A 27,713-nucleotide genomic window follows, 5' to 3' on the forward strand; every position below is an offset into this window, starting at 1 on the left:
TATTAAAATCCCAGGCAGAATCCAAAGGAAAAGATCTAGATTACGCAATGTCTAGTTCCAGTAGGTATCAGAGAAAAGAGGAGTTCTGTTCCTTATCTTACTTGGGCATGAAGCTGTTCCCCAAAACACAGCTGTGCACACTCACGGACCTTTTGGAATGGGGTAGTTCATTTCTTAGCCTCTCTAAATCTGAGGCTGGAAACCTGTGTCCAAAAACCCTATGCATTTCACAAAATCCTCTGGTGCAAGAAAAGCCCAATCTGAACAGACCCAAATAACCCCAGAATACACTGTTGCTGGCACATCTGTTGCAGTGTTTGTTCATCTGGAAAAGGAATCTGCAGTGCTCTAACACTAAAGGGGAAAATTAGGAGAGAAAAGGAAAAACACCTTGGCCTGCAAGTCCCTCCACCTCTCCCAAGCATTTTCTCCTGGGGATGGCTCACCCCCAGGATAAAACACATCAGTCTCATTACACAGGACATATAGAAGATGGGAGTACACAGACCTCTCTTGATGATCAAATCCAAAAGCTGAATAATAGAGAACACAAAAATAAAGGATAACTCAAGAGTCATTTCTGTTTGGCTCAGAGTGATATTAAGAGCATAAACACCCCAAGCCACCCCTGCACAGAAAGCCTGGGGCTGTTTCCACCCCTCCCTGGTTTAACTATTGTTCAAGGACAGGACTCAGCTGGATGGAAGCAGGCAAGAGGTTTTCTACCACGGAGATGATTCCCTGCGGCCACCTGAAGTGAGAGACACCCAAGGGTTCAAGGGAGCTCTCTCACCCCGATGGGGCCCAGGAGGGACTGTCTAGGCCACTCCCCTCACTCGCATTTTCTGCTAAGCCTCTAGGTGAAGGCGAACAAATTACTTCCTTTCTCTACTTTAGAATGCTCTGGTCTATTTAGCTCTTTTCAGGGTTAATTGGAAAAGCACAACATTCTTCTAGACTCCATTAACCATGCTTGTGAGAAGCCCATCAGGCTGGTTTCACCCCACATGGCAAGAAAAGACTTTCTAGGCACTGACTGTACAGACCCAAAGACAAAAAGGGAGAGCCAACTGCAAAGCCTCTCTGGGAAAAGCACAACGCTGACTCGCTGAGGTCTCTTCTTCAAGGCTAAGGATGATCACAGGAGATGGATAATGCATTTGACCTTGCTTAGAGGTGCCTAGATAGTGGGAAATATCCCGCACATTTTTCTTTGGGACTTGCTGTATCATTTTAGAAGTGTGTGTGTGTGTGTGTGTGTGTGTGTGTGTGTGTGTCTCATTTTCTAAATTTCAAGTAGTCTATTGCCAGTTTGAGTTCTCTTGGCAGAACCTTCAAGTGTTCTCAGTAACAGATGCCTGGAGGAGAAGGATGCTAGGAGTTCTGAAACAGAGCAATGCACAGAGTTGGGGAAGCAGCTGCTCTGCTCTAGTCACTGTGTATACAACTTCACCAAAAGTGTTTAGGAAACAGATCATTCTGGAGCCTATACCACCTATTCAAAATTCAGGCCCTTTTAGTTCCGCTCATTTTTTTCCCTATGCTGTTTGTTTTCTGCCATGAGTTTTAGCAATCTGTTTATGTTTTGTGTATGTGCGTGTACGTGCCTGCGTGTGTGTGTGTGTGAGCTCCTGTGTGTGTTTCCCTCTCCAGCCCGACTGAATTATCCCCAAGTGACTCTTAATCCTCAACAGTAATTCCCAGTGATTGCACTGACATGATGGTAATGGGGGAGCCCATTCTCCTCCCACCCCTCCCCACTCCCTCCCCCTGTGTTGCTCAGCTCAGCGAGGATGCTCTAGGGAGCTGTTTATTTACAAGACGAAGTTCGACAGCAGGGTCACCAGGCTTTAAAATGGACTGAGGCAGCCTAGGGTAGGAAGAGAGCTCGCAGTCACAAAGCCTTCCATTTCTCCTCACGCCCAGCATCCCTCCACCATGGCATAAATGGCGGTCCCAAGACATCACTCTTTCCAGGGCTCTTGGCCTCCCCACAGTCCATCTGGATCGGCACTGTCACTGAACAGACCACTGGACTAGGAATCCGACCACCAGATCTCCACGCCCATCTAGCTGTTTTATGTTAGGCAAGTTTCCTGCCTTCAATTTCCATAACCATAAAAATGGACTATACAGAGCTGACTGGTGAATCAAGCAGTACTTCTCAAACTTTACCATGCCTAATAATCACCTGGAGGCCTTTATTAAGACAGATTCCTCAGCCCACTTACGAAGGTTCTAATTTAGTAGTTTGGCCACAGGGGCTGAGAATTTGCATTTCTAACATGCTTCCTAGTGATGCTAATACGGCAGGTCTGAGGACCACATTTTGAGAACCACTGGCCCAAGCTATCTTCCAAATATTCCACTGCTCTATCCCCATACTCACCGGCACTTGAGAAGTCAGAACATTCGGCTGCCTGACAAAAGTCACAGGCCTCTCCCGCACTTACAGTTTTTCTCTTGCTTCCAACTTTTGCTCACTTATTTGCAAAGACGAGCAGCAAAGATATGGGTGAGGAGTGCTACTGGCTTAACTTTCAGCTGTCAGAAGTTACTACACCTGTGAGGGCATCTTGAAAGCCATTTGAAATTACAAGATGGAAAAAACTTGAAAGAGCAAAGGACGAGGAATAAGAATATGTTACATAGGCTCCACCTGCCAAGTTGTTATCCTGGGTCATATTTTTTGCCAACTGTGTAAGTCACCTGAAACACTGCAATGTAAATGTGGTGGTCTCACTCACTATTTGGAGAGGCATAAAAAAATAACTCCAAAGCAATATAAATAGAAGTATTACCTGGTACACTCTCAGATATTTACCTTGTTCCTAGCTCTATAATCCTTTTCATACTGTGAAACCTTTCTGCCATACGGCAACCTGACAATCACCCATGAGATATCTGTAACGTCTTGCATGCGTAGGTCCATATTTACAATTACGTGGCCTGGCGTGAAATGGAGAAAGCGCTGCGTGGTGATGCTGGGATTATGTCTAAGAGGAATTCTGATTCTAAGCTCCTGAATTCAGATGCCTAAACATTTCTGCTCATCTGAAACTCTACTTATTCAAATGCAAGAGCTCATGCTACGACAGAGTTTTAAAAGAGAACTCAGAGAAAATAAGTCAGGGTAATGCCACCAGATCAGTGTTTCTCCTTTCCTCTCTGCAATTTTTCGCTGTAGTGTGCTGCTATTATTAAGAATGCATCATATGCATGTGACGAACTAAAATCAAATAAATATTAGGAATCATGGCCAAAAAAAAAAAAAAGAATCATGGTACTGGCATAAAGAATAAAATTTTGATTTACCATTTTATACTGTAGCTTACAATTTGATTTGGCCACTTTAGAAATTGCCTAATAGAATGGGAGCCAGATAAGAGGTCCATTCCCAACAGGTCTGAAAAGGTTTTTTCCACAATTACCCTAATTTTTTTGGAACCATCTGTATTTGTTTGAATCAGGAAGTTAACTATAGCCTGCTGCCTATTTTTGCAAATACAGTTTTACTGGAACACACCCCTCTTATCTGTTTACGTATTTCTCACTATCACTCTATAAGGGCAGACTTGAATCTACAGAGAGTATATGACCTGCAGAGCCTAAAATATTAACTATCTAGCCCTTTAAACAAAAATTCTGCCAAACCCTGGTTTAAGTAATAGAAAGAAAATAATGACAGAAGTTTCAACCTTAAGATGTGATATATAACATATACTCTAACCAATTACCTTGTAAATTAATTACAGACCTGTTTGATCAAAAACTCTATCAGCCATTATGAGAATCTACTCCTTTTTCCTTACTCTCAGTAATGTCTTCAAATGTAAAGTAACAATGCTTCGAAATTCACTCAACTGTTTAACAAACTTTTGAGAGGCTATTCTATCCAGAGTGCTAAAATCAATCTAAGGACTGAAAATTTATTCATATGCCAAGTCCACCAAAAAACAAAAGCAGAGCCACACTCAACATGAATTTCTCAGTGTGATTTGAGTCATATAAAAACAACATATGAGAAAGAGGGCAAACTGGGTTTTTAGAAGCCATAAGTCTGCACTTGGCAGATAAAATGCCATCTCAGATAATCACATTTGATCGTCACTAATGTTAACATATGTCGATTAAGAGTCGAGAGCTGCACACCAGAGGTTAGGTTTACTGCTCAGATGCAAATGTTTGCTATACTGAATCTCTGCCATAACCCTGTGGGAATGGCATTTTTTATGCATTCTGCAGTGAATTTATGGCCGGGGAGCCATAAATGTTATAGTTCTTCAAACCTGTTGCTTGTGGAGATTGTCACAGTGATTGAAAAGTAGAGAGACACAGATGACTTCTGTTAGCGGGCCATTTCCAGACCCGCTCAAGGATGCAGCCTACGTCAGCCTCTGAAGTTCAGGCCATCTGAATTATCAATGCCACACTGGTTTGCAATCTCCCACTATCGACTTGCTTCAGTTCAGATATGCAGAGAGTTAACAAGGCCTGTAGGTGCCAGGTTCTGAACTAGGCCCCGAGACGAGGCTCCTGACCTCAAGGCACTCACACACTGGCCAGGGCACGTACAGGTCACACACACTGTGTGGTGTGGAAAGTGCTATAACTATCACAGATCTAGGCAGAGTGTCATGGGGGCTCTGCACGGACAAGAGCAGGGGCCAAGGTGAGAGCTGTGGAAGTTTGCTTACAGGTCATGTTTGAACCAAGACTTGAAAGGTCAGCACCAGGAGCATAAGCAAAGAAAGCTCTGTGTGTGCGCACGCACCTGCAAGTGTTATTCACGAAAGAAAAAGGCGGAACAAAGCCACAGGTGCAAGCACCACGATGATGGGCTCCAGAGCGCCCATGGGGTTCAGGACTGGTGTAGCGTGAAGTGGCAGGGCTTGGGAGGACACAGCTGTGTCATGTGGAAAGAATATGGGCTTGGGAGTAAAAAAGATCTCAGTTCAAGCTCCAGCTTTTTCACCCACTAATAGTGTGACCTTGGGTAACTTCTAGAATTTCCATAATCTTCAGAGCCCGGTTAGTTAATATACACCTCCGAGGGCCGGTATGAGGGTCAAGGGAGGTGATGGCTGGGTCCTGAGAGCAAAATGGCTAGTAAACTGGTAAACAGACAACAAAGCCACCAGGGAGGACACACGCCTACTCTGTAAAGCAAGAAAGGGGCTATTTTTTTTTTTTTTTTAAGAATTTTATCCATAGCTTCTTCCATCAACACTGAATAATGATGGAAGGACTCATTTAAGAGAGGAAACACAGGGACTTCCCTAGCGGCCCAGTGGTTGAGACTCTGTGCTTCTACTGTGTGGGGCATGGGTTCGATCCCTGGTTGGGGAACTAGGATCCCACATGCTGCTCGGCGTGGCCAAAATAAATAAATAAAATTTCATTTTAAAAAAAGAAAGAAAGCAACATTGCTCGAATCTCCAATTTTCCTGTGTCATCGTCATTCAGGTGAAAGAAAGGCCGTCAGGGAGACGATGAATCATGAACACAAGTGACACTGTCCAAAATGGCAACCCCACAGGCACCTCCCCAAAGCCTAAGCCAACACAAGCTCCATGTGCGTCCATCATGTGCCCAGTACCGTCGGGGTATGATACAGACCTCCCCTCGACATAACACAAAACCCACCTCTGACACACCAGGAGCTACGTGACAGCTGCAAAGTTTCTTTCAAGGCAAATGAATCAGCACCTCAAACATTAAAAAAAAAAAGAAAGGAATTAATTTAGACCTTTCTGTTAAGATGAGCTTTGCCAGTTTCTCTCAGGGAGAATAAAAAGCCCCTAATGATTATGAGTAAATAAATGCCTGTGCTCTGGGGAAAAGTTAAAGATGAGTGGCTACTCTTCACCAAGGTCTTCCTTAATTCTGTGTGAGAGGGAATTCTGCAGAAGAATATAGCCCTTGCTAACTTGGGAATTCATCCTGTTTCCTGCAGCTATGGTTTCGTTCATGATCTTTCTTGCATGAACAACATGCATGCACAGACACATATACACACACACAGAAAAGGAAATGAATCATCCTGTCTGCAGGGTTGAGACCCCTATCTCTTACAAACATCATGCAAGGTGGAAGAGATGTCTAAATACACGGGCCGTCCTTGGGGACTTCTTCTAAAACGTCTCCAGGCAGAAGCCCCTGGGGCCCAGGAAGAAAGTCTTGGAATAGCCACAAATGGGGAAGATGCCCCTAATCAAGAAATTCTCCTTCAAAGGTTTCAGAGCAACCCTTTTTTGTAAAGGAGAGAAGGCCCATCCAGCTGCAGCAAAAACTATCACTGCAGGCTCTGGGTCCCTAGAATCAGGATTGATTTGCTGGGTTCCTTTGCAGCCCACCAGCAATGACAAGCAATATGGGCTCCTAGTATACCACTGGGGGAGCCACGCCTCGTCACACGGTTGGCAAACACAGCTTTCCAAAGATGAGTAGTTAAGAAAAATTCCCATTACCATGCTTATGACCATTCTGAGGGCGGATCCAAATAAACAAATGAGCCACGCAAGGGCAACCTCTACTTATACAGCCTGGGGGCCAGAATTCATGCTAGCCCTAGTCCCTACTTCCCAGTTCAAAGAACCAGATAGGACAAGACCAGGATCTTCTCCCAAGGGACTTTTTCCCCTAGAGAAGACTCCCCATTCTTGACCTCCAGTAGGCAAGAAAAGGATGATGGAGTTTTGCCCTAGAATGGGATGAAGTGGGGAAAGCTCCAGACCTGAGCCTGGATTCTGGGGACTAACCCTTTCACCAACTGCTGGGCAATGCTAAGTATAATAAATCACCTTCAGAACCTTGTATATTTTTAGTCTGTTCAACTGAGGCGTTTGGACCAACTAGATGACCCTAAAGCTTCCTGCCAGCCCTAAGTTCCTTCCATGATACTAAGTGAAAGTAACCCAAATCAAGTTGTCCCTCTGTGGATATGAATGAGGCGGTTGCCAACCCAGTGTCACTTAAAGGCTCTGAAAAAAACCCCAAGCCTCCACTGGGGAGCCCTGAAAATCTTGCCACCTAGTGACTCTTGGATGAAAGATTGAAAGTTGCTGAAATGTGCTCATTACGTCATCTCAGAATATGACCATTATCAGCCATGTAGTCATTTACAGGAAGTAAGCTATCCAGGAAGTCAGCCAAAGGTTAGGTAATTTTTTTTTGGACGGGGGTGGGATGGGAGCGCAGAATAGGTCTTAAATCTGTAGCCCAGGAAGATGACGGCAACCACAGTCCACGTATGTATACTAAAATGACTGTGGTACGCTAGACAAGATGGGACACGAGACAAGGTATTTAATTAATGTGACTCCCCAATCTCTCCGTGTGAAGCAGGCATCAGTGGCCTCCAGCTCACTGATATCTGCCGCTATACATAACGTGCCTCTGTTTGATACCTTCTGTCACCCCCAAAACGACCCCCCAAAATTCACTGCCTTGACGCACACCAGCATTTATGAGTTTCAGAACAGCCAGAAACAGTGTCTGAAAGCCTTCCAATATCGTTCTGTCCCTCCTAATACCTAAAATGGCCCACTGTTCCATTTCCATAGGCTTTTCTTCAGCAGATTGACAAGGTAACATCTGCTTCAGAAACAGATGTTTATGCCAGAATTCTCTTCTGCTCATTAATGCTTTTCCGGTTAACATCTAACTATCTCACTCATTAGTTCTTAATAATACTTTTTGTATCCGAGCCATGCCAAATATGCGCTCTTTAGAGCTCTGTATTATTGTTGCTTCAGTTGCTGTTGAATTGCGCTGCTGAATAAAGGAAAAGTAAAAATAAGCCCCTCTAAGAAGGCTGCTATGTCAGAGCTCTATCTTTGTGAACTGAACAAGCTGAAATCAATTAAAAGTGTGTGTTTAGAGAATGCATCTCAGCTGTCTAATTGCACCACCTCTGCTTTAGGGCCAAAGTTTGACTCCCTGCCAAACTGCCATCAAAATGGGCGTCCGTCAGCGCTACTACAACTGCCACTGCCTGAGCGTGATTCAAGGGCTTGTTTAATGAAGGAAGCCCAGGGCGCTCTGGGGCTTGGCACAGACTCCTGCTTCCCAGGGGCAGGCCGCAGCGATGGTGCCCAGACAAAGGACACAGCAAAGCCCTCTGGGATTGGAGTTCTGGGACCTAGTCATTGACCTCACCCAGCCCCCGGGGTTTGATGGTCCTAACAGATTAACCCTAGGGAGCGTTTACATGCTGTTCTCTACTGATCCACAAGCAACTTCTCAAGAGGACTACTTCAAGGAAAGCAGAGTCAACACACCTTTGCCGAGTGTCTAGCGAAGTACTGTTGATCCATCCACTATCAGAAACACACGTACTGTTTCTATGGATCCATATCCAGTAGAAGAAAAAGGATCACATAAGCTTCAGTTTTTCACGACTTGTAATACAATGGGACATGCTAAAATTATCTTTGAAACACTTTTCAGAATCACTTTAAACACTTACTGGTGATCCCAAGATGGGCTTTTATGTTTCAAGAAGCCAACACCATAGTCAAACAACTGAACAAACCAAGACAGAAGTAAGGCTACCCTTGGTCCGTATGATAAGGGGAAAGCCAACCCTCCAGGGAGCCTGTGCCAACACAATGTATCGTGTGGGGTCAGGAGAAAGAATGTTTAATAAATCACTGACAATTGTTTCCATGGTTACAAAAGATGTATAGTCACCTATATTGTTTAGCTTGGTGTGACCAGTCCTACAGGGAAGAAATGATTAAGGGTCCTGGTGATAAGCAAATATGGAACTCAGTTTACTTAAAGGCAGGCACACTGTCCAAAAAATGTGAAATAAAATAGAAATTTAAGTATAATCAAACAAACTTTCCGTCTCCAGACTTCTTGGTAGCCAAGGTCTCTTGGTCCCAATGAACTTGACTGCAGCTCCATAACATGCTCTGTTCTTTTTATAGTAAGCTCTTCCCTTTCTGCCGAAGTGGCTGCTTTTCAGCGAATTTACTTGGCAAATACTGCTTTATCAAGTATAAATCAGATATACTACTCTGGAATCTAAACCCACAAAGAATATGCACCAGAACACTACATAATGAGAACTAGAAATGCTGCATCATTGCCGCCAAAAGAAATGGAAAAGTATGAATGAGAACGATCGCTGGGTGTGTCTTCCATGAGATTCCACTTAAATAACATTCTCCACTGACTTAAATCTCTACAATCTGATGGGTTTACACATTGCAAAATGAAACAAAAACACATTTTAGGAGGAAATTAAAATGTTCTGAACTGCCCTGGGTGGTGCTGGCATTGTGTAAAGAATGGGGAGTACTAACGACAGTCACATGGTGAGGACTGACCTCTTTCTCCTCCAGTGAACAGACAGCATATGAGGTTTCAAAGCAATGTGCTAAGGGAATTCAAACTGGAGATTTAGGGGCTTCTCCCCAGCTCCTCTCTCCAGCTAAATACCAGAGGGAGATAGGCGATTGTGTAGGGGAATGATGACTTAGGTGCAGACGTACTATAACACTGACCCCCAGCCCTCTTGCCGTTTAGACACTCCCCACCTCCAGACCCACTCTCTGAGCGCCTCTTTTACTCATTGTGAATACTGCTGCTGAATTCTCCTGGACTTCTTTTCTGAAGTAATACTATTTTTGTCTTCTTAAACTCTCTGGTTAGACTGATAGCTGATAGCTCTCTCATGTGACTGAGGTTACAATATTTACTCAGTTATCCCACAAAGAGGTAAGTGAACCAAAAAAGACAATATTCTTCCATCTCTGATCGTTTTCGAAATCTTAACTAGAAAGAGAATCTTCCTTTCCTATGACTTGGTTCTTTTTAATATGAATACACTAGGTGCCACTAGAGACCATCCTGGAGTCAGTTTCCCCGAGACACAGCACAAGGTCTAGTACTAGGTGGCCATCAGGTATGGGTCTGTCAAGGACATGAGTCAAACAAATGACGTGGGCCCAAAGGCCCATGGCAGGTTACCTGGGCATTATCCCCTAAGCCAGGAGATGCGGGCAAACAATACAATTCTCTCTCCACCACCGATGGCTGAGCTGTTGGTTTTTTCATCCTCGTACTCAGAGGTCCCCTTGGACAGTGAGGAGCTGCAGAAAACCATTTGAGAGTGACCCATTCGTGATACATTCCTTGCTAGGGTGGTGACTGCAGGTGGGGAAACAGCAAGCAGGAAGGGTCACCTGGATGTGGGGGGTTGCAGCTCTTCTTGAGGAAAAGCATGTTTCACATCAAACCCTGGGAGGTGGTGGCTGTCACAAAGCTGTCCTCATCATGACCAATAACTTGACAGCCATGTCTGAAGCTAACAAACTGAGAAGGGGAGGAAGGAGCAAGGCACAGTCATTCTCTTGCCCCACGAGTTCTAGAAGTAGTCTATGTGCCATCATCCATCACTTACAGTCAACAGAGGTCCAGAGCTCCATGAAACGGGATCTGAGCAGGGAAAGTGCTGAATGAAAGTGAAACAGTGTCCACCACACTTATGGACCCACAGAGAACAGAGATTACTTCGGGGGAGAGCTACTAATGTCCCTGTTTCCATTGCCAAGTCCTACGAGGCACACGATGCCCTGAGATCTTCACCAAGGCTCCACATGGCCCAGGGCTATGCCTCACCTGTAGGACTTGAGCCCAGGAGAGACCCTCATGCTGATGAACTTGGCAGGTCAAGGTGCGATACTCATTGGAAAGACCCAGCTTTTTCTCCTAAGGACAGAGGATGAAGAGGCATCCATTCCTCTTGAGAAAGGGGGACTCCTCCTTTAGGTGAGTGAACAAAAATGCTGAGATTTCCATGGCTTCCAAGGAGATCTCAGAATACTGAGAATTCCTGCCCCTAAAAAAACCTACAGATTTAGGCGGCAGAGATTCACGTTCCAGTCACAGGAAGGAAGATCTAGACCGTCAAATTGACCTCAGAGTGATATTTTCGTCTCACTCACTCTAATTTATCAAATGTCTACAAGGTATAAACAAGCAGAACCCATGTAGCAGATGCTTCGTTGTCTGGCCTATTTAAATAGATGGCGGTACAGAGCCCAAACTTTCCTCAGCCCCATCTAGGTGACGATCCACTGGCTAGAGGGCAGACCAGGAACGCAGCTCACATTCTCAAAAAGGGAGCTCCTCAGCAATGGCACCAGGTCTTCTCCAACAAGATGTGATAAGGTCCACAAATGCACCAAGCACATCTTATTCTTGTGGCTCTATCAGGAAGACAATGATGCATCAGACAAGAGACCAGCACTCTAGGAGCTTACATTTTAGTAGGAAACAGAAAACAGCTATATAAATAACTTTTAAAAGTGGAAAAAGATACATGTCATAAAGGGGAGCGATAAGTTATTTCCAGCTTAGATAGGAAAGATCGGGAAGAAATGGGGATATCCTTTGAACAACTAGTAGGTATCCAGGGCTGGACTAGTTGCTGGGGATACCCTGAAAAATATAACTCACTTGCTGCCCTTTCAGGGGTGTAGTGCACCCAACAGACAACTAACTACAATAGCCCTGATGCAGAAGACCAAGAATGGATATGTGTGCAAAGTGTCTAAGGGACGAGAAAGAGGAGCTCCTTTGCAAAAGTGAAGATGAATTCACTAGAGGTGTTATCTGAGCTGGCTATTGAAAGGTGAGCCCACATTTCATCAGGCAGAAAAGAGAATTCCAGGGAGCAGGCACTATATCTCCTTAAGCGCTCTTTTTTTTTTTTTGTCAGCAGCCTTGATTCTTGAGGGTCCAGCAGTGCCTCAAACATCATGGAGTCACTGTCAGATCCTTGTTTATGAAAAATGTTTCCAGTGGTCTAGAGAGTGGGAGTGAGCTGGCCCCACCAGGGAGAAGCTAGAATGGCCATGTAGGAGAACACTGTACACGGCCTGAAGGGCAGGGAAGACTGGGACGTGCAGAGATCATCATAGGAAGCAGTTTCCAGAAACTAAATTTTTAGACACTAATAATAGGGATTTGTTTACCAAAAAGACACTTTTAAAAGCAGGTTTTTTTAAAAGGCAATACCTCTTAAAAGGCTTATTTTCTAGAAATAAAGAGCTTTTAATAACATGTACTAATGATTTTAAAATAAGCCACATATAAAACCAAAAGACTTTGATACAACTAAACAAGGTCAGTGGCTACCCATTTGAGGAATCCTGGCAACTTTGTAAATATCAACTCAGTCTGGGGGCTGGGCCCCAGTGACAAATGCATTTTCCAATTTCAGGGAGAATGAGATAAGACAGCTCCAAGGTTGTGCAAGGATACGAAATCACAGAGTACATACGCTAGAGGTTTTAAACACTTTTTTTTTTTTTAAAGCAGCAGAACCCTTTCCTTAAAATCATAGGTAATAACAAGCAGGGAAATCAGATATAAAATAAGAATGCTTGTTCGAGGTGGCCTAGTAGGGGCTGGGGGACACCACGGTGCATTATTTTCTGTCCCCTCCTCACCCCTGGAGGCAGCCCAGAGGCCCTGAATGAACCCACCCTGGAGTCTCCTGGGACACGAAGTCCTCTCCCCAAGTCAGGGAGACTTCCCAACTGGCCCAGCTTTCCCACCAGAGACCCACGTCCTCACAATGACAAGATGTACCCCAAAGGCAACCGGATTGGACTTCCTGCTGCTTACTGTAGAACCACCAGTGGGTTTGGAATTATGAATCATGGGCCACAAAGAAAAACTCCCCAAATTCATCCACACGTGGGAAAAGTGAGAACAGCACAAGGTTGTTTCCTCTTGATGAGTCCGGGAGCTGGGATTTTTGCAGATGAGAAACTGAAGGCCCTGCGGGCAGCACCTCACCCAGGCACACACCCACGTGGGGGAAGACAGCGGCAGAGCCAGATCTGAAGGCTCCTGAGGTTTCTATGCGACTCTGGGGCACAATGGCGGTGTACGCCCGTGTCCCTTATGGAGGGAGCTGCAGCTTTCAAGGGAAAAATTGGAATTGGGTACATCCCATATCTAGCCACTCCAGTAAATGCACGCAATGCAATGCAGTGTGGGGTAAATCCAAGGACATTTTGTTCTTTAGCAGAGACTGACAAGCTCATTTAGTCGCTGCAATTCACAGCCCACCAGAAAATGCTGAATCTCACTTACAGACATAGTGAAATTCGGGCAAAGACAGCCAAATAGCACTGAAAGCTATTTTAGACATGCATATTTTAATACCATAAATCTTTATTTTTCTTAACAAAAGAGCCCCACCACGTTACCTGTTACAACGAAGGCCCTATGAGAGAGGTTATAATCCCCATTTCAGAGATGGAGAAACTGACAAGGGCAGGCTTCCAAAGAGGCGGCCAGAGCCCCATCTTCCTTTGTGTGTGGAGCTCACACAAAGAGCTTCCAGAGTCAGCAAAATGCAGCCTCTGGGTGCCCAGGGAAGGCGGTTCAGAGTCATTAAAAATCAGTCCTGTCCCATCCCCAAAGGACATCTGGATAAATATGCACTGGGGAGACATGACTAGCAGGCTTACCTGAGGAATTTAATCCAAGGTTGCTTTAAATTCACAGTACTTCTGCCCTGGTCTGCGGTTTCCCTACTGATGGAGTGGCAATTCTATAAGCACTTCACAGGAGAATTTACCTTTCATGTCTTTCCTGCAAACCCTTTCCAGGAAATAAAAATTAAAGCCTCTAACTGTATAAACCACCCCATCTAAACAGTCTTTCCCCATTCTTTCTGATTTTCTTCTCCCAATCCTTTTCTAAATGGATTTCACACTCTAAAGATCGCCAGGCTGACATCCTTAGGGACCAGTCCCATCCATTTATGTGCAGGATCCAGAGAAGATGCTCGTCCCCTCTGCACACAGACTCCACTCAAATGGAGAGGAGGGCGGGAGTGGGGAGATAGCAAGGAAGATGGCAGGGTTACCAGAACCCAGGGGCTCTCCTGCTGAAAAGCACTGTCCACTGTAAGAGCAACTCTACTCCTGAACTGGCTTACTGGCAAGGCTTCTTTGAAATAGCAGGGAACTCTTTACTAAAAGATATGGATTTGAATATGCAGCAACCTCTTGCATACTTGCATTGAATGCAGTGGAGTGAAAAAGAAGCTCATGAAAAACTCCAAACTCTTTCTGGCTCAGAGGTTCCTTCCAAACCCCTTAACGTAAGAGTATCGGCCACTGCAATTTGGTCCTGGGCCACCCCTTCAACCCCACCTTCTCCTCTTCCCCCTTCCCCCCAACATCCTCCATCCCAGCTGCACCCTTCCTGGTGCTTTTCTTTGTCCTAAAATGCCCTTCTCCAGACCACCACCCCCTCACCTGATTTAAAAGCCCAGCCCCTCTTTGGCAAAGCCTTTCCTGACACACACTAGCAGGTCTGACTGTTTTCCCTCTAGGGAACCACACACCTCATGTGTCCCTCTAGCTGAGCTCCCATTCACCGTGTACAATTACTTATGGAGAGCCAGCTCTCTCCACCAGGCAGTGAGTTTCTTGACAGCACAGGCAATGTATAATTTATCTTTGCATGGTCTGGAAACTATGGAAGTAAACTGTCAGACACACAGCAGGTAGTCGAAAAACATACGTTGAAAAAAAAAATGGAGAATGCGCTCATAGTTTGACTCAGCAAAATAAATCATTTGAATGGCACAGTCAGATGTGTGAAGAGTTCACTGTAATAGCAAGAAACTGGCAACAATCTAAACAGCCCTCAACAGGATAAAGTGTAAATAATATGCCCACATTAGGGAAGACTCTGCAATCACTGATAAAGAGTCTACTGATAGAGGCAGGTCTGTATGTACTGACACGGCCGAAGGGAAATGGAATAGCAGGTGAAAAATAATGGAAAAATAAACAAGGAATTCTTAGCCGTAATTACCATGGGGTGATAGTGGGGAAATCAGAGGTTGATTTTCATTTTTTCACCTTATGCATTTTCTTAATGTTTGAATTTTTATAAATATGTATTATGTTTGGAATTTTTTTAATGGATAATTTTTTTAATTTTTGAAAAATTTTAAAAAGAATTTCAAAATTTAAGTTGATTTTTTAAATTGAAATATAGTTGATTTATAATTTGTGTTAGTTTCTAGTGTACAACAAAGTGGTTCACTTATACATATATATTTTCTTTTTCATATTCTTTTCCATTATGCTTCACTACAGGATACTGAGTATAGTTCCCTGTGCTATACAGTAAGACCTTGTTGTTTATCCATTCTGTAAGTGGAATTTAATAGAAGTATCCAGGTTAACAATCCTCGCAATTAAATCCATCTCATAAATGAAACAGTTTACTATGGACCCATCAAGTTCCTTAAAATGTAAAGACAAATAAAATAATGAAACCATGTTGTGGGCGCTCAGGACATTTTCCATAGGGCTCTCAGATCAGCTTCTCTCTGGCACAAACAATGCTTTGGAAAACTAGCCCCTGCTAGCCTGATATGCATATTTATTTCAACTCAGTAGATATTTACTGGGTTGTTACATGTGGAAGGCACATGTGCACGGCAAGGGATGCAAAAGAAAAAGTGAGTGATACAGGGCCCAGCATCTCAAGGCTCCTCCACTACCAGGAGAGACCAACACCAGGCCTTTCAAACAAGGCAGAATATGAGAACTACACCAAGGAAAAAGCAAACAGGAGGGGGAATGGTTCTAACAGGAAGACGCTGGAAGATCCTGGGAAAGAGCGAGATGGGAACAGGGTCCAGAAAGGCAGGTCAGACTGACCAGCAAGAGACGGGTAAATTAGAGAGGTGTCTGCCTTGTCCTGCTGCCTTGCTGTCCTGGAACTTTGGACTTCCAGCTAAATATCCCTACTTTAAAGGACTTTCTGCAAGCAAAGTAAATGCAAGGAGTTGCCACATACCTGAAATATAATCCACACCCTCTCCCCCAAATTACCAGGCCCACGTGTCCCCAACTCACTTTCTTCTCTGACCTCAGTTCCAGCTTCCTCCTCTTTCCCGCCCTGAGTGCGGCCACCCTGCTCCCCAAGCTCATCCAGCCTCCAGGACTTTCCACTGATGCTTCCCTGGAGGATAAACACCATCAGAGCAGGGCCTCTGTCTTGTTGACAATTTTATCCTCAGTGCCTAGCACACAGTAGGAGCTCAAAAAGCATCTCTGGAATAAATGGATAAAAATGAAGTTCTAAACTAGAGTAGAAAAGGACTGACAAACGTAGAAGCTTCCCTTATATAGCTCACCTGGATATATATATTGTTTCATTTCAAATAGCTCTATCTGGGCTATAAATCACTTCACCTGCCCTAAACCACAAGGAACTGTAACAAATATTAAGCCTGATACACTATCAGCTTTCATTCCCAGGGTACTGTTGTAGCTCTTGAACACAGGATCATCTCAGTTCGCCCCTGCATTTTAATTCTTACTTCACAATTTAGAAAACTGATACTCAAGGCAAACAACCTTCTGAGCAACCAGAGTCAGTCACTGTAGGAATTAAGCTTCAAACCCGAGTCCTGTGCCTGGTTTAAATTCTATTTGCTTCTACTAAACCCCAGCTGATACGTTGGGCCTGGGAGAGAATTACTACTCTTATCCTTGATACCAAGCCCGTGAGGGCTTCTAGTCTCTGATTATCTAGAAAGACCATCAGCGAAATGTATCAACAAGCGAATGTGGTAAAATTGGAGGAAAACCTCCCTCCCAGTACAGTCAGGAAATACTAAGCAAGTTTTGACAATTACTCCTCATTTGCGTTGCTTTAAAGCAAACATAACTCCTCTTGATTACTGTTACTGGAATGTCTAAACTTTTTAAAATAATAAGTATCACTTAGGAGCAATTGTTATTTTAACTGTGAATTAAGATCATAATTCTTTTGTTTAAAATGCAATCACGTGTTCTACCGAACAAACCCTTCCAAAGGTGCAGGGCTGTAATTCCCTTGCAGGCTATGTATGCTTCAGTGAAATTTTTCATTTGCAAATTAGGTTAGTTTATAGCAGAAAATGAAAAGTCATCATCAGACGGATCAAGAAATGGGGCCATTCTTTACCTAGAAGAGGCAATTAGATGAAACATCTGTGGGTAAAATTTATCTTTCATACATTGTCAATTTTAAAAAGGTTTGAAAGAATCATTCTAAAAATCTCAAGAACACACCTAATTATGGTGCACCCCACTGACAATTCCTACCTGCTTATTTACTCATATAAGTACCTCACACTAACTGACTGCACCACTGGAGCTCCTCTGCCTATTTACTCAGATTGGAGTAGGCGTTGCAGACGTTCCTTGAATGAGAGGCCACACCTTAACGATATGGAATTCCACGATGTGCTGATGTGCTGATGTGCTTCTGGTTCCCAACTTTCCTGCACAGGCAGATTTGGGCAAATTCGTTTTGCATCAATCTATCTACATATACAGGAAATATGCCTTCTTCTTGGCTTGCACATACTCACCGCTTATTAAATGTGTGTAGAATGAACAAATTTAATAGGTAATAACTGCTTAAATTTATCTACAGGGAAGCATCAACAGGGACAGACCAACCTGCTATAGTGTATTCATTCAATTACCTCCAAAAGGACAGTCTATCTTGTCCTCCTCCCCCGCAGGAGAGGGGAGGGCTTTCTTGGAACATTATCTCCCTTGTTTAATTTTCTAGATAAATTAGGGAAGATTCAAGGAGAATGAGGGACGTGGACTCATACTTCACAGGCATCCTTAATAATTCTCGGATATGAGGCTGTTGTTAATCAGACACATGTTGGTTGCTATTTATTAAAATGTTACTACTTCAAAACTAAAACACACACACCCCCTGCCAAAAGAAAAAAAATCCAAAAAACTTATTTTCATCAAGTTTGTATACCATGTTCAGATCTTTATTTCCAGCAAGTTCAATTCATTCCATTTTTAGTGGCAACTCCTTTAGGAAACACTCTGAAAACCTGTGTTTTGAGAAATGAAGTTAATGGGCCAGAACTGGTTTATCATGAAATACTCATCAAGTCAGGAAAAAAAAATTCAAACCCTTCTACCCTTAGGTGAAGGGAACCCACTTGTGGGATACTCTCGGAGTAATTATGTAAAGGTCATTTTCTAGAGTTAGTGAAGAGAGTTCTAGAAATGATCGACTTGGATTCAGTACTATTATTTCTTGTCATACATAATTTATAAAGGAGGAAATATGTTTAATATACTCAATCCAATAATGCGGTCAATCACCCTAAATCACAGGCATAATTCAAAAGAGCCAGAAGTCGCCCCTTTCCTCTCCCCACCACACCTAGTTATGAGTGGTCAATTTTTAAATGTCTCGCAATTGGAAATAGCATTTTGAAAAGCTGGTGGAACTGGGGTTCCATGTGAAAGCAGCAGAATAGCTTGCCCTTCTCCGTGGCAGGGCCACCAGTATCCAGAGAGCGGACGTTGGTTTGGAGTGAGAGTCTCCACTCCCCCAGAGGGTGAGCGGCTATGGCACACGACTGCTCTTCTCCGGCTCTGGTTCTCAATTATTCCTTATCAGCCTCCACATTATCTCTCACCAACACGTGCCCTCATGTTACAATTAAATAGATCACAGCTTATCTTACGCTCCTTACAGTTTAGGTTAATATCTGTCTGTTGAGATTTGGAAATGGTTAATCACTTTCCTGGTACATTGATTCTTACCAGCTTTAATTTCAGAAATTATACTTAATAACCTACCTGGAAGACCAGCACAAGAGACTGCACTCAGGCCACCTTGTCTGTAACTTGACTAGAACACTTCTACCGTGTGGAATGTTAGCTTATTATAAGACGGTCAATTCCATCAGAAACCCCTTGAAAAAGGAAATATGCCTTCTTCTTGGCTTGCACATACTCACCACTCATTAAATGTTTGTAGAATGAACAAATAGGTAATAACTGCTTAAATTTATCTACACTGAAGCACCAAGAGGGACAGAGCAACCTGCTATAGTGTATTCAATCATTCATTCTTCCATGTAATCAATATTGAAAGTGCACAGGAGACACTGAGATGAACGAAACAGGTATGGCCCCTGCTCTTAGGATGTTGACAGTTAATGGAGAAGAAAGACACTGAACAAACGATCACACAAATAATACCCAACTGCAAACTGTGACAAAACACATGAAGGAAAAGTAAGGGTATGTAGGGGTAGGAAGAAACCACGAGACACTGAGGAAAGGATAGTATTTATTCTGAGACTGGAAGATGAGTAGGTTTGCAGCAGGGGGAGAGAGGAGGGAAAATGGAGAAAGATTAAGTTTTCTAAGCATTGGGAACAACATGTGCAAAGGCCCTGAGGTGGAAAAAGCTTGACGCATTCAAGAAACCGATAGGTCAACGTGACTAGAATTTAGCAAGAGGAAGGTGAAGCAGGAGTGATTGTGAAAATCTATTCCCCCCTCCTTTTTCCCGAGTAAATAGCCTTCCTTTGAAATTACAAAACAAAATCCATGCAAGGCTTTTGTAAACCTGTTGAAGGGTTTTTAATTTTGTCCTCAGGTTAAAAGGAAGCCTTCCAAGCAGGAGAGGAACAGAACCAGGCCTGCATTTCAAAAAGAACACTCTCCCTGCTCTCTCTTGGTGGAGGGAAAGGTGGGGAATAAGAGCAACAAGTCGGAGACTGGCCCGAGGGCCCTGGAAGTGCAGAGTAGGGACGGTAGGGGGGTTTGGTATGAATGTTGGAAGTAACTTTCAAGGCCCCGGGGGATGGATTCGATATGGGGGTGAAGTAGACAGGGTGTGTCTGTGGGTGTATTCACTCTCAAAGCTAACCTAGACCTCCAGGGCCAACGGCAGTAGGCCCAAGTCCCAAACCATCCTCCAAGCACACACCTGGGATACGTTTGTTGGAATGCACGGTAGCAAGCCCCAGCTTGTCCCCCTGGATCCTAGTTCTGCACGAGCTCCACATACATTTCTCCCAGTCCTCATCACAAGGTCCCTCCCATACCCTGGTCCAGGTCCTGGTCCCACAGAAGGAAGTGGCTGGGCTCATCCTTGTCAACACTTGCCTTGGGGTTTACACGTAAGGAGCCCCTTCCTCAGCCCTACCAACTTGACACGCCCAGGGCTGCCAATGACTGACTACACAATGTCACAGGGACAGTGAAACCTAATCTCTCCTCTTCCTTGAGTGGCCTGTAAACATCCTTCCTTTAAAATAAAATAAAAGCCCTGCTTCCCACTGTGAGTTCTGGCCTTGGCTGCCCACACGGTCAGGGCTACAGTGGAGGACCTCTGGCCCCCCCCAAGCTTTTAGCGGCTGCTCCTTTCCCCTGACGTCCAAGCCTCTTCTTAAAACATCCTTTGATATCCAGTTTCCCTTTCATATGGCCCCTACTGTCAAAAGCACGGTTTTGTTTTCTTGCTGGGGGACTGATCCAAATTCTTCTGCTGTGCACCCACCACTTCCTGGCTGCGCTCCTGCATCCACATGCCCCACTGCTTCATCTTTACAGTCCCCCAACCTGCTCTTCTCCAGCGCCACCTCCTACTCTGAAAGATGCCCCCACTTTCTCTTCTGTTAATATCAAACAGTCCTCTCTCAACATTTCCTTGCTGGACTACTCTTTTCCCTCCGTGACGGTATTTTACAAAATCAGATTCCTCCAGTTAAAAAACTGGGTGCTTTCCTAAGAGGGACCACCAGATACTTCTCAAAGCCCCAGCGAGACGACCCCCCCCAATTCCTCTATCTCAGAATCAATGGGATCTCTGACTTGTAATGTCTCTTAATTTTGAACGTCCAGTGGGGTTCAAGCTAGACAAAGATTATTGAATGCCTACTATATGCTTGGCAGAAAGATATCTATGTAAGAGATGTTTCTATTCAAACACCCTCACATCTTCCTCGCCCCTAAGTTCTTGCGCTGATTTTAGGTGGCTAACTGGAGACAGGACGTTCTAGAGTGGGAGGACGAGGAGGATTAAGCAGTGTGCTGGCTAACCACGGGGAGGCACAGCGGAACATGAGCTTCAGTCCCCTTGGGGGCAGGGCCGAGTCACTTGGCAGGGAGGACTGGCACTGAGCATCAGGGGGCATTGAGTGGGGAGCCAGAATCATGACTGCATGGGTCATCAGCTGCCTGATCATTGAGCGTTAACTGGATGTGAACTTGGCCGCGGGGGAGGGGAGGGGCCCTATGTGCCCACCCCACCCCCATCCTCGTAAATTGAAGGCTGAGAGAGTAATGACTTCCCCTCATATTATGTCAACCACAGGTTGAGGGCTTTCTCCAAGCCCTCACAGGGCTGCTGGGACACTCAGAAACAGAGTCCTCCCCCATATCCAGCTGACTCTGCAACACAAACACCACCACAGATACCAGGATTACAAAAAGGACCACCAAGGCACTAACCCATACCTTCCTGGGTGTCCGGCTCTGTCCCCCATAAAGAGACTGTGTGCCACTGCAGGGAGAGCTCACAGACCCCAAGGCAGTGGGCACAGACGGCTCAGGGATCGATTCTAATTCCCACGGCATTCACACTGTCCTGGCAACTCACCCCCCAGAACAGATCCCAGACACTGCGGCCAGCAAAGAACTGGACAAAGGCAACACCAAGATCATTTGCATGCTGGGGAGAGGCCATCCCCCATCCCATCCATTGACACAGCCAGAATGTGCCCTCAGACTTGGACCTAAAAAGCCCTCTGCAAGCACCACAAGTTTTATGGAACCAAAGGGGAACAATAACAACTTCAATGAATCAGAGGAAGGAAAAGAGAATTTCTTCCCCTCCCATGTTGTTCACACTACGCCAGTTACAAAATAATTCACCAAGTTGTTTAATTTCCTTAAAACTCTGAACACCCCGAGTTCATAAAAGTGGATTCTGTGCTGGAGGAAAGATGCATCTCAGATGAACAAGGCTGCATTTGGGAAGGTGGGAAAAGCCACACCTGTTCTCATCGCCCCACCCCCACCCCCTTTCTCACCACTTACCTGTCACCTTCCTGCGCTTCTCCACTGCAAAACCGGCATTCCTCTCACAGTTGGCTAAGCACAAAATATCCTTCTGCTCTAGTCACATCAAAGCACCTTCACGCTAGGGAGACAGGTCATCGAGGGAAGGCAGAAAATTAACAAACCCACCTCGGTTACTTCTATTAAAATTAGCCCCTCAGCCTGTAGGCTCTGTCAGTTTCCACAGAACACAAACTCTGACAAGTCTGTTGAAAACTCTTAACCTTTCCAGGTTGTGTCAACAGCTTGCAAACACAACAGGAGGATGGCGCCTCAGTGTTCAGCCTTCTCTTTGGAAACAGAGGAAGTATCAGGGCCCAGTCACTAGCAGCTTTCACCTTTATCTTCGTCCTCCATCTTCTTGCTCATCACCCACTGCCACCTTCGGAGCATATAACCACCTTACCGCATAGAGACTGACACCTTCCAATTGTCTGTAGGGTTCTGACAAGACTTAGGTCTTGTTTACCTCTCCATCCATATCTTACCCCACTCTCCTCTTCATCATACTCGGCCCCCACAGAAGGCTGCCTCCTCAATTTTTCAAATAGGTCAAGTTCCATCTGCCCCAGGGTCTTTGCATAGCCTAGTCCTCTGCGTGGGGCCCTCTTCTCACTTACTTAACCCTTTCTCATCCCTTTGGGTCTTAACTCAAAAGTCATTTCCTCAGACTAGGGAAGGCCTCACATTTACCCTCTCATAGCTCTTAAACATTTATTTTAAAGCATGTTCCACAGCTGGAAACTATACGTGGTATTTATGAGAATATTTAAATAAACTCTATCTACCCCACCAGAATAAAAGTTCCACGAGAGCAGGAACAATGTACAATTTGCTCTAACACGGAACTGGGCACATAGTATGTGTTCAATAAGTGTTTTTTTTTTTATTGGAGTATAATTGCTTTACGGTGTTGTGTTAGTTTCTGCTGTACAACGAAGTGAATCAGCTGTATGTATCCCTATATCCCCTCCCTCTTGGACCTCCCTCCCCACTCCAACTCCATTTCACCCATCTAGGTCATCACAGAGCACCGAGCTGAGCTCCCTGAGCTCTACAGCAGGTTCCCACTAGCTGTCTGTTTTACACATGGTAGCGTATTTATGTCAAACCTAATCTCCCATTTCATCCCACCCTCCCCTCTGAACAAGTGTTTAATTCATTATTTTGTCATGTCATTCCTCTAGTTAAAAATTTTCCAGTAGCTCCCATGACATTTCATGAAGTCTGAAGTTTTTCGGAACCCTTAGTAATCTCACCAACTTGTAGGAATTCAAGATGATTTCTTATCAATCCCTTGAATGTACTTTCTTCTCCTACCAAGTTCATTACACCTCAACTGAATCAGTCTCTTCCCCCCACCCCCACCCCCGCCTATTCAAACCTAGTCAACCCATAAAAATGTATTACATAAAAACAGTTACATAGGAGGCAGTTTAACACAGTGGGAAGAGCGTCACTCTGTATCAGAATCCTGGATTGAAATTCAGCCTTCGCTACTTACTTTTTGTGTGACCTTGGCCATGCCACTTCAATGCCCTGAACTTCTCTCTTATAAAACAGGACATGCCATATCCACAGGCCACTGTGAGAGATAAACGACATTTTTCAAGCACTCAGCACATTTCCTGGCACATAGTAAATACTAGGTAACTATCAGCCCCCTTATACCATGTGAAGAAAACACTTCCATTCTTTAGGTTAGACCATCATAAACCAAAGTCCATATGCCTAAAAGTAGACATATTGTAGAAGCAGCATGGGTCAAGTTCATACACAAAATCTGTTTCCAGGACAATCAAGGGTTATTTTCCCTAGCTGGCACGGAGACCCTCATCATAGGTATATGGGCTCATTTCCATGGCGGTCATGCAGACCCTAGAGGTAGGTGTGCTGTCCGTCCCAAAGTGCCCAGCAAAATCCTAGCTTCTATCAAGGCTCAGCACACTTTGTTTTTGGCCATCTTGTTCATTGAGGAGGAGTGTTCAGGCAGCATCTGCTCCACGCTCAACTCTAGCAGAGGCAGAAATACTCAACATGGGCCTTTCCCACAAGTGTAGCCAACAGTGTACACCAACAGTGTAGCCAGACAGACAATTGCCTTGATCATGTGAGACAGTATGGAAATCAGGTCTAAGTGGGGTGGAATAGGCTACACCCAAAGGAGAAAACAAATCAAAAGGATAATTTATTCATTTCATAAGCGTCTGTTAAGTCCTAGCAAACACCAGTCAATAGTTTTTTTATAATATATTATCCCACTGCTTCTACTTATGTATGTATGTATGTATGTATGTATGTATATACATATGTTTGGCTTCGTTGGGTCTTCGTTGCTGCGCGCGGGCTTTCTCTACTTGCAGTGAGCGGGGGCCACTCTTCATCGTGGTGCACGAGCTTCTCATTGCGGTGGCTTCTCTTGCTGCGGAGCATGGGCTCTAGGCTCACGGGCTTCAGCAGTTGTGGCATGCAAGCTCAGTAGCTGTGACGCACGGGCTTAGTTGCTCCATGGCATGTGGGATCTTCCCAGACCAAGGCTCAAACCCATGTCCCCTGCATTGGCAGGCAGATTCTTAACCACTGCGCCACCAGGGAAGTCCCCAGTCAATAGGTGAAAAAGAACAATACATGTCTGCTTTTCCACAGCTCAACTCTCACCACCCGTGACCCCCTTCCTCCCGATTCATCCAAATCCTGCTCACCCAGCAAGGCTTTGGTCAAATCACACTTCCCCCATGAAGCCTTCCTTAACCATTCTGGACCAGTTCCATCTTCCCCTATGCCCCACTTTTAAAAATTTTTTATATTTTGAATTATCAATTTTACTACTCACTTAATATCGTCAGGGCCTGTGCTAACAAACACAGTCATCTTTTATTCCGTAACTCTCATTTCACTATTTTTCAGTATATATTTTTCCCATCTGGTGATGAACTCTAGCAAGCCATGGGACCTTGATTCTTCTGCAGTGGATTTAAAACAAATGCGTTTTTTGTTTGAATCAAAGTAAGTCTTCCTAAGAGCAACTAAAAGCAGAAAGATGGGGTAAGGATGGAAAATCACCTTTACGGAAAAGGAGCTATGTGCCGGGTCCCTTCCTCAGACTCATTTAAGTCTTAATAATCCCAGAAGAAGGTACTGAGTCTTCTTGGAAGCCTTGCTCCCCTCCTACACACATCTTCTAAGCATGGTCACTGAACAGCCAGCATCTGCCCACCTTGGCCCTGGCTACATTTATTTCTCAAGTGGGCGTGTATTTCACTGCTTCCAAAATCGCTGAAGTAAGCCGTATCCAATGGGATGGAATCACCTCTGCTCTGCTTGTTCCTAATACACCCATCAACCAAATCTAAACACACAGGAGACCGGTGATAGAGCACGAGCTATTTTTGCATGACTGCCTATTTGAAAAAATTCACAAAGGCCTCCAAATGCAAGTAAGACCATAAGAATATAGAGGTTTAAAAATGGTAAGTGGCAGTTTTGCCAATATGTTCAGAAGTCCACTATTCTCCATTTCCCCAAAAGTTCTTTGTTCTTTTGCTCTAACAAAATAAATTATTCCTCACCTTGGGCAAGTTGGTAGGAACGTGAGAAAATTATATTAAATCAGACATCCTTGAGACCAAAATAGATTGGAACAGGGGTTCTCTTTGTTTAAGACAGTTCTTCAAACAGAAAGCAAAAGAGCTATAGGGAAGAAAAAAGTTGTCAAACACCCTCCAGCACTTTGGAAGCACCTAAGATCTACAAACTATTGACATGTTAATTAAGTTTGCTTTTATCTAACATAGGTGTCTTCGGGTCATGGTCCCATTACCCTGTGGCACTTTCGGCCTCTTGAATAAAATTTCATTTCATGAAAGTCATTAGAAAATGCTTCCTTTACTCTGTTTCAGAGTGGCTTCCTCTCCCTTACTATACTTTAGTGAGACTTCATCTTAGTTTGCTAATGTTATAAAGTTCATCACCCAAGCCCAGGGAGAACATACAATCCATTAAGTTCATCCACCATCAGCCTTCTGGCCAGATCAGGAACTCACCATCTCAGGTAAGATAAGGAGAAAGTCAGATTTTTCATCACTGAGTGATTAATAATTGTGTTGACTAGCTGCCAGAGTGGGCCCTATCTAGAATTTTAAATGTCTAGAGAAGGGAAAGCCTTTTCAGCAATAACCCACCTCAGTAATCTATTTCAATCTATTGCAAAGTCTTCACTGATGAAAATTCTTCCTTATACGCAACATAAATCCCCTGGGACAGTTTAACTCTGGTTCTATTCCAGGAAAGATGTCCTTTCCGGGTTTTTGAAACATCTTCCTTATACTGGTCTTGGTCTTAAACCAATCAAGAAAGAAGGTCAGGCAAAGTAAGAAATAAACCATCAAGAGTCGAATCCAAACTTAAAAGTATCTAAGGAGTATCTTGTGAATTTGACGTAAGTCGATGTTATTTTGTATGTCAGTTCACATTTTCTTTTCTTTTAAAAAACTAATGCCATCCACGATGCTATCACTAACAATTTTTACTTCCTTCTGGAACAGAGGTTGTCAAACTATGATGTACGGGCTGAATAACTTCTTTTATAAATAAGCTTTCTTGGAACACAGCTATGCTCATTTGTTCACATATTATGACTGTTTTCTTGCTACAGCGATGGACAGAGTTGTAACAAAGACCCCACTGCCCACAAATCTTAAAATGTTCACTATCTGGCTATTTACAGAAAAAGCGGGTAGACCTCTGTTACCACCAAAATGTTACTAATAAAATGCATAGTATCAAAATGCTAGTCTAAAGCCCAAAGAGAACACTTCGGCTATCTTAAAAACTGAGGCCAACCGTTGTATGATGAATTCAACAGTGATCACGATGAAGACCTCCAAAGAACCACCATCATCATCTTGTATGATCCAATTTACCATCAACATCTATAAACCCAGTTTTGCCCTCTCATTTGACGTGTCTTATCAAAAAACTAGGAATGTACCACTACTGCCTGTAAAAAGCATTAAACAGAAGCACCAAATAATAAAACAGATAACCAGTCAGACATGACACGTCATTAGGTGATCAGTATGAACGGTCCACAAGGGCAGGGTTGGTTTACTGTTGAATTCTCAGTACTTTAGAACAGTGGGTAGCATATTGCAGTTACCCAACGAATATTTGAGGAATGAAAGAAAGTTCTCACAAAAATGCCACAAAGTTTGTTCTAGTATTAGGTGAAGTGGCCAAGTCGTGATGTGAAACCAGGAGGTTTCAATCTCTCGATACCTCACTGCCTACGCTAATACGTGCTTCAATCAGCAAGCGCTTCTCCAGTCCGTCTTGTTTTCAATTAAATAAGGACCCCTTGGCAATGGGATAACTAAATCTAACCTGATTAAATGGTAAGCGTTTGTTGGGGGTTGATTTACTTAGCACTGCATTAGAAACTACAAACCTAAAAAGAAACACGAGATGTTTTTTGCCTACAGCACACACAGAACAGAGCAGCTGTTAAAAGCATGAACTCTGAAAAAGACTGCCCAGCTTTCACATCCTGACTCTATCACTCATTTGCTATGGGACCTTGGGCATGTTATCTAACTGCCCAGGCCTCAGTTTCTCCATCTATAAATGGGAACGATTATAGTACCTAACTAAGAGGGTTGTTGCACACAGTGCCTGTCACATAGTAAGTATTAATATACACTTATATTAATGTGAGTGGCTTTATTTACTTCATTCTTTGATATTTATTTATTTCCTATGGGAAAATAG

The 27,713-nt window shown here is 44.0% G+C and overlaps 1 protein-coding gene across 6 annotated transcripts in view; it reads right to left on the reverse strand.

Moving 5' to 3' along the window:
* The window catches only part of RORA (RAR related orphan receptor A), a 741,859-nt gene that overhangs the window by 588,666 nt on the left and 125,480 nt on the right, over positions 1-27,713 (reverse strand). For 5 of the 6 annotated variants that reach the window (XM_055088011.1, XM_055088012.1, XM_055088015.1 and 2 more), the window contains one exon: positions 23,452-23,532. The exons of the other annotated variant lie outside the window; for it this stretch is intronic. In XM_055088011.1, coding sequence (XP_054943986.1) covers positions 23,452-23,532 — 81 coding nt within the window. The remainder of the gene's footprint in view (positions 1-23,451; positions 23,533-27,713) is intronic. 6 annotated transcript variants of the gene reach the window in all.

The sequence above is a fragment of the Physeter macrocephalus genome, chromosome 11 (genome assembly GCF_002837175.3).
Source record: "Physeter macrocephalus isolate SW-GA chromosome 11, ASM283717v5, whole genome shotgun sequence".
NCBI lineage: Eukaryota > Metazoa > Chordata > Mammalia > Artiodactyla > Physeteridae > Physeter > Physeter macrocephalus.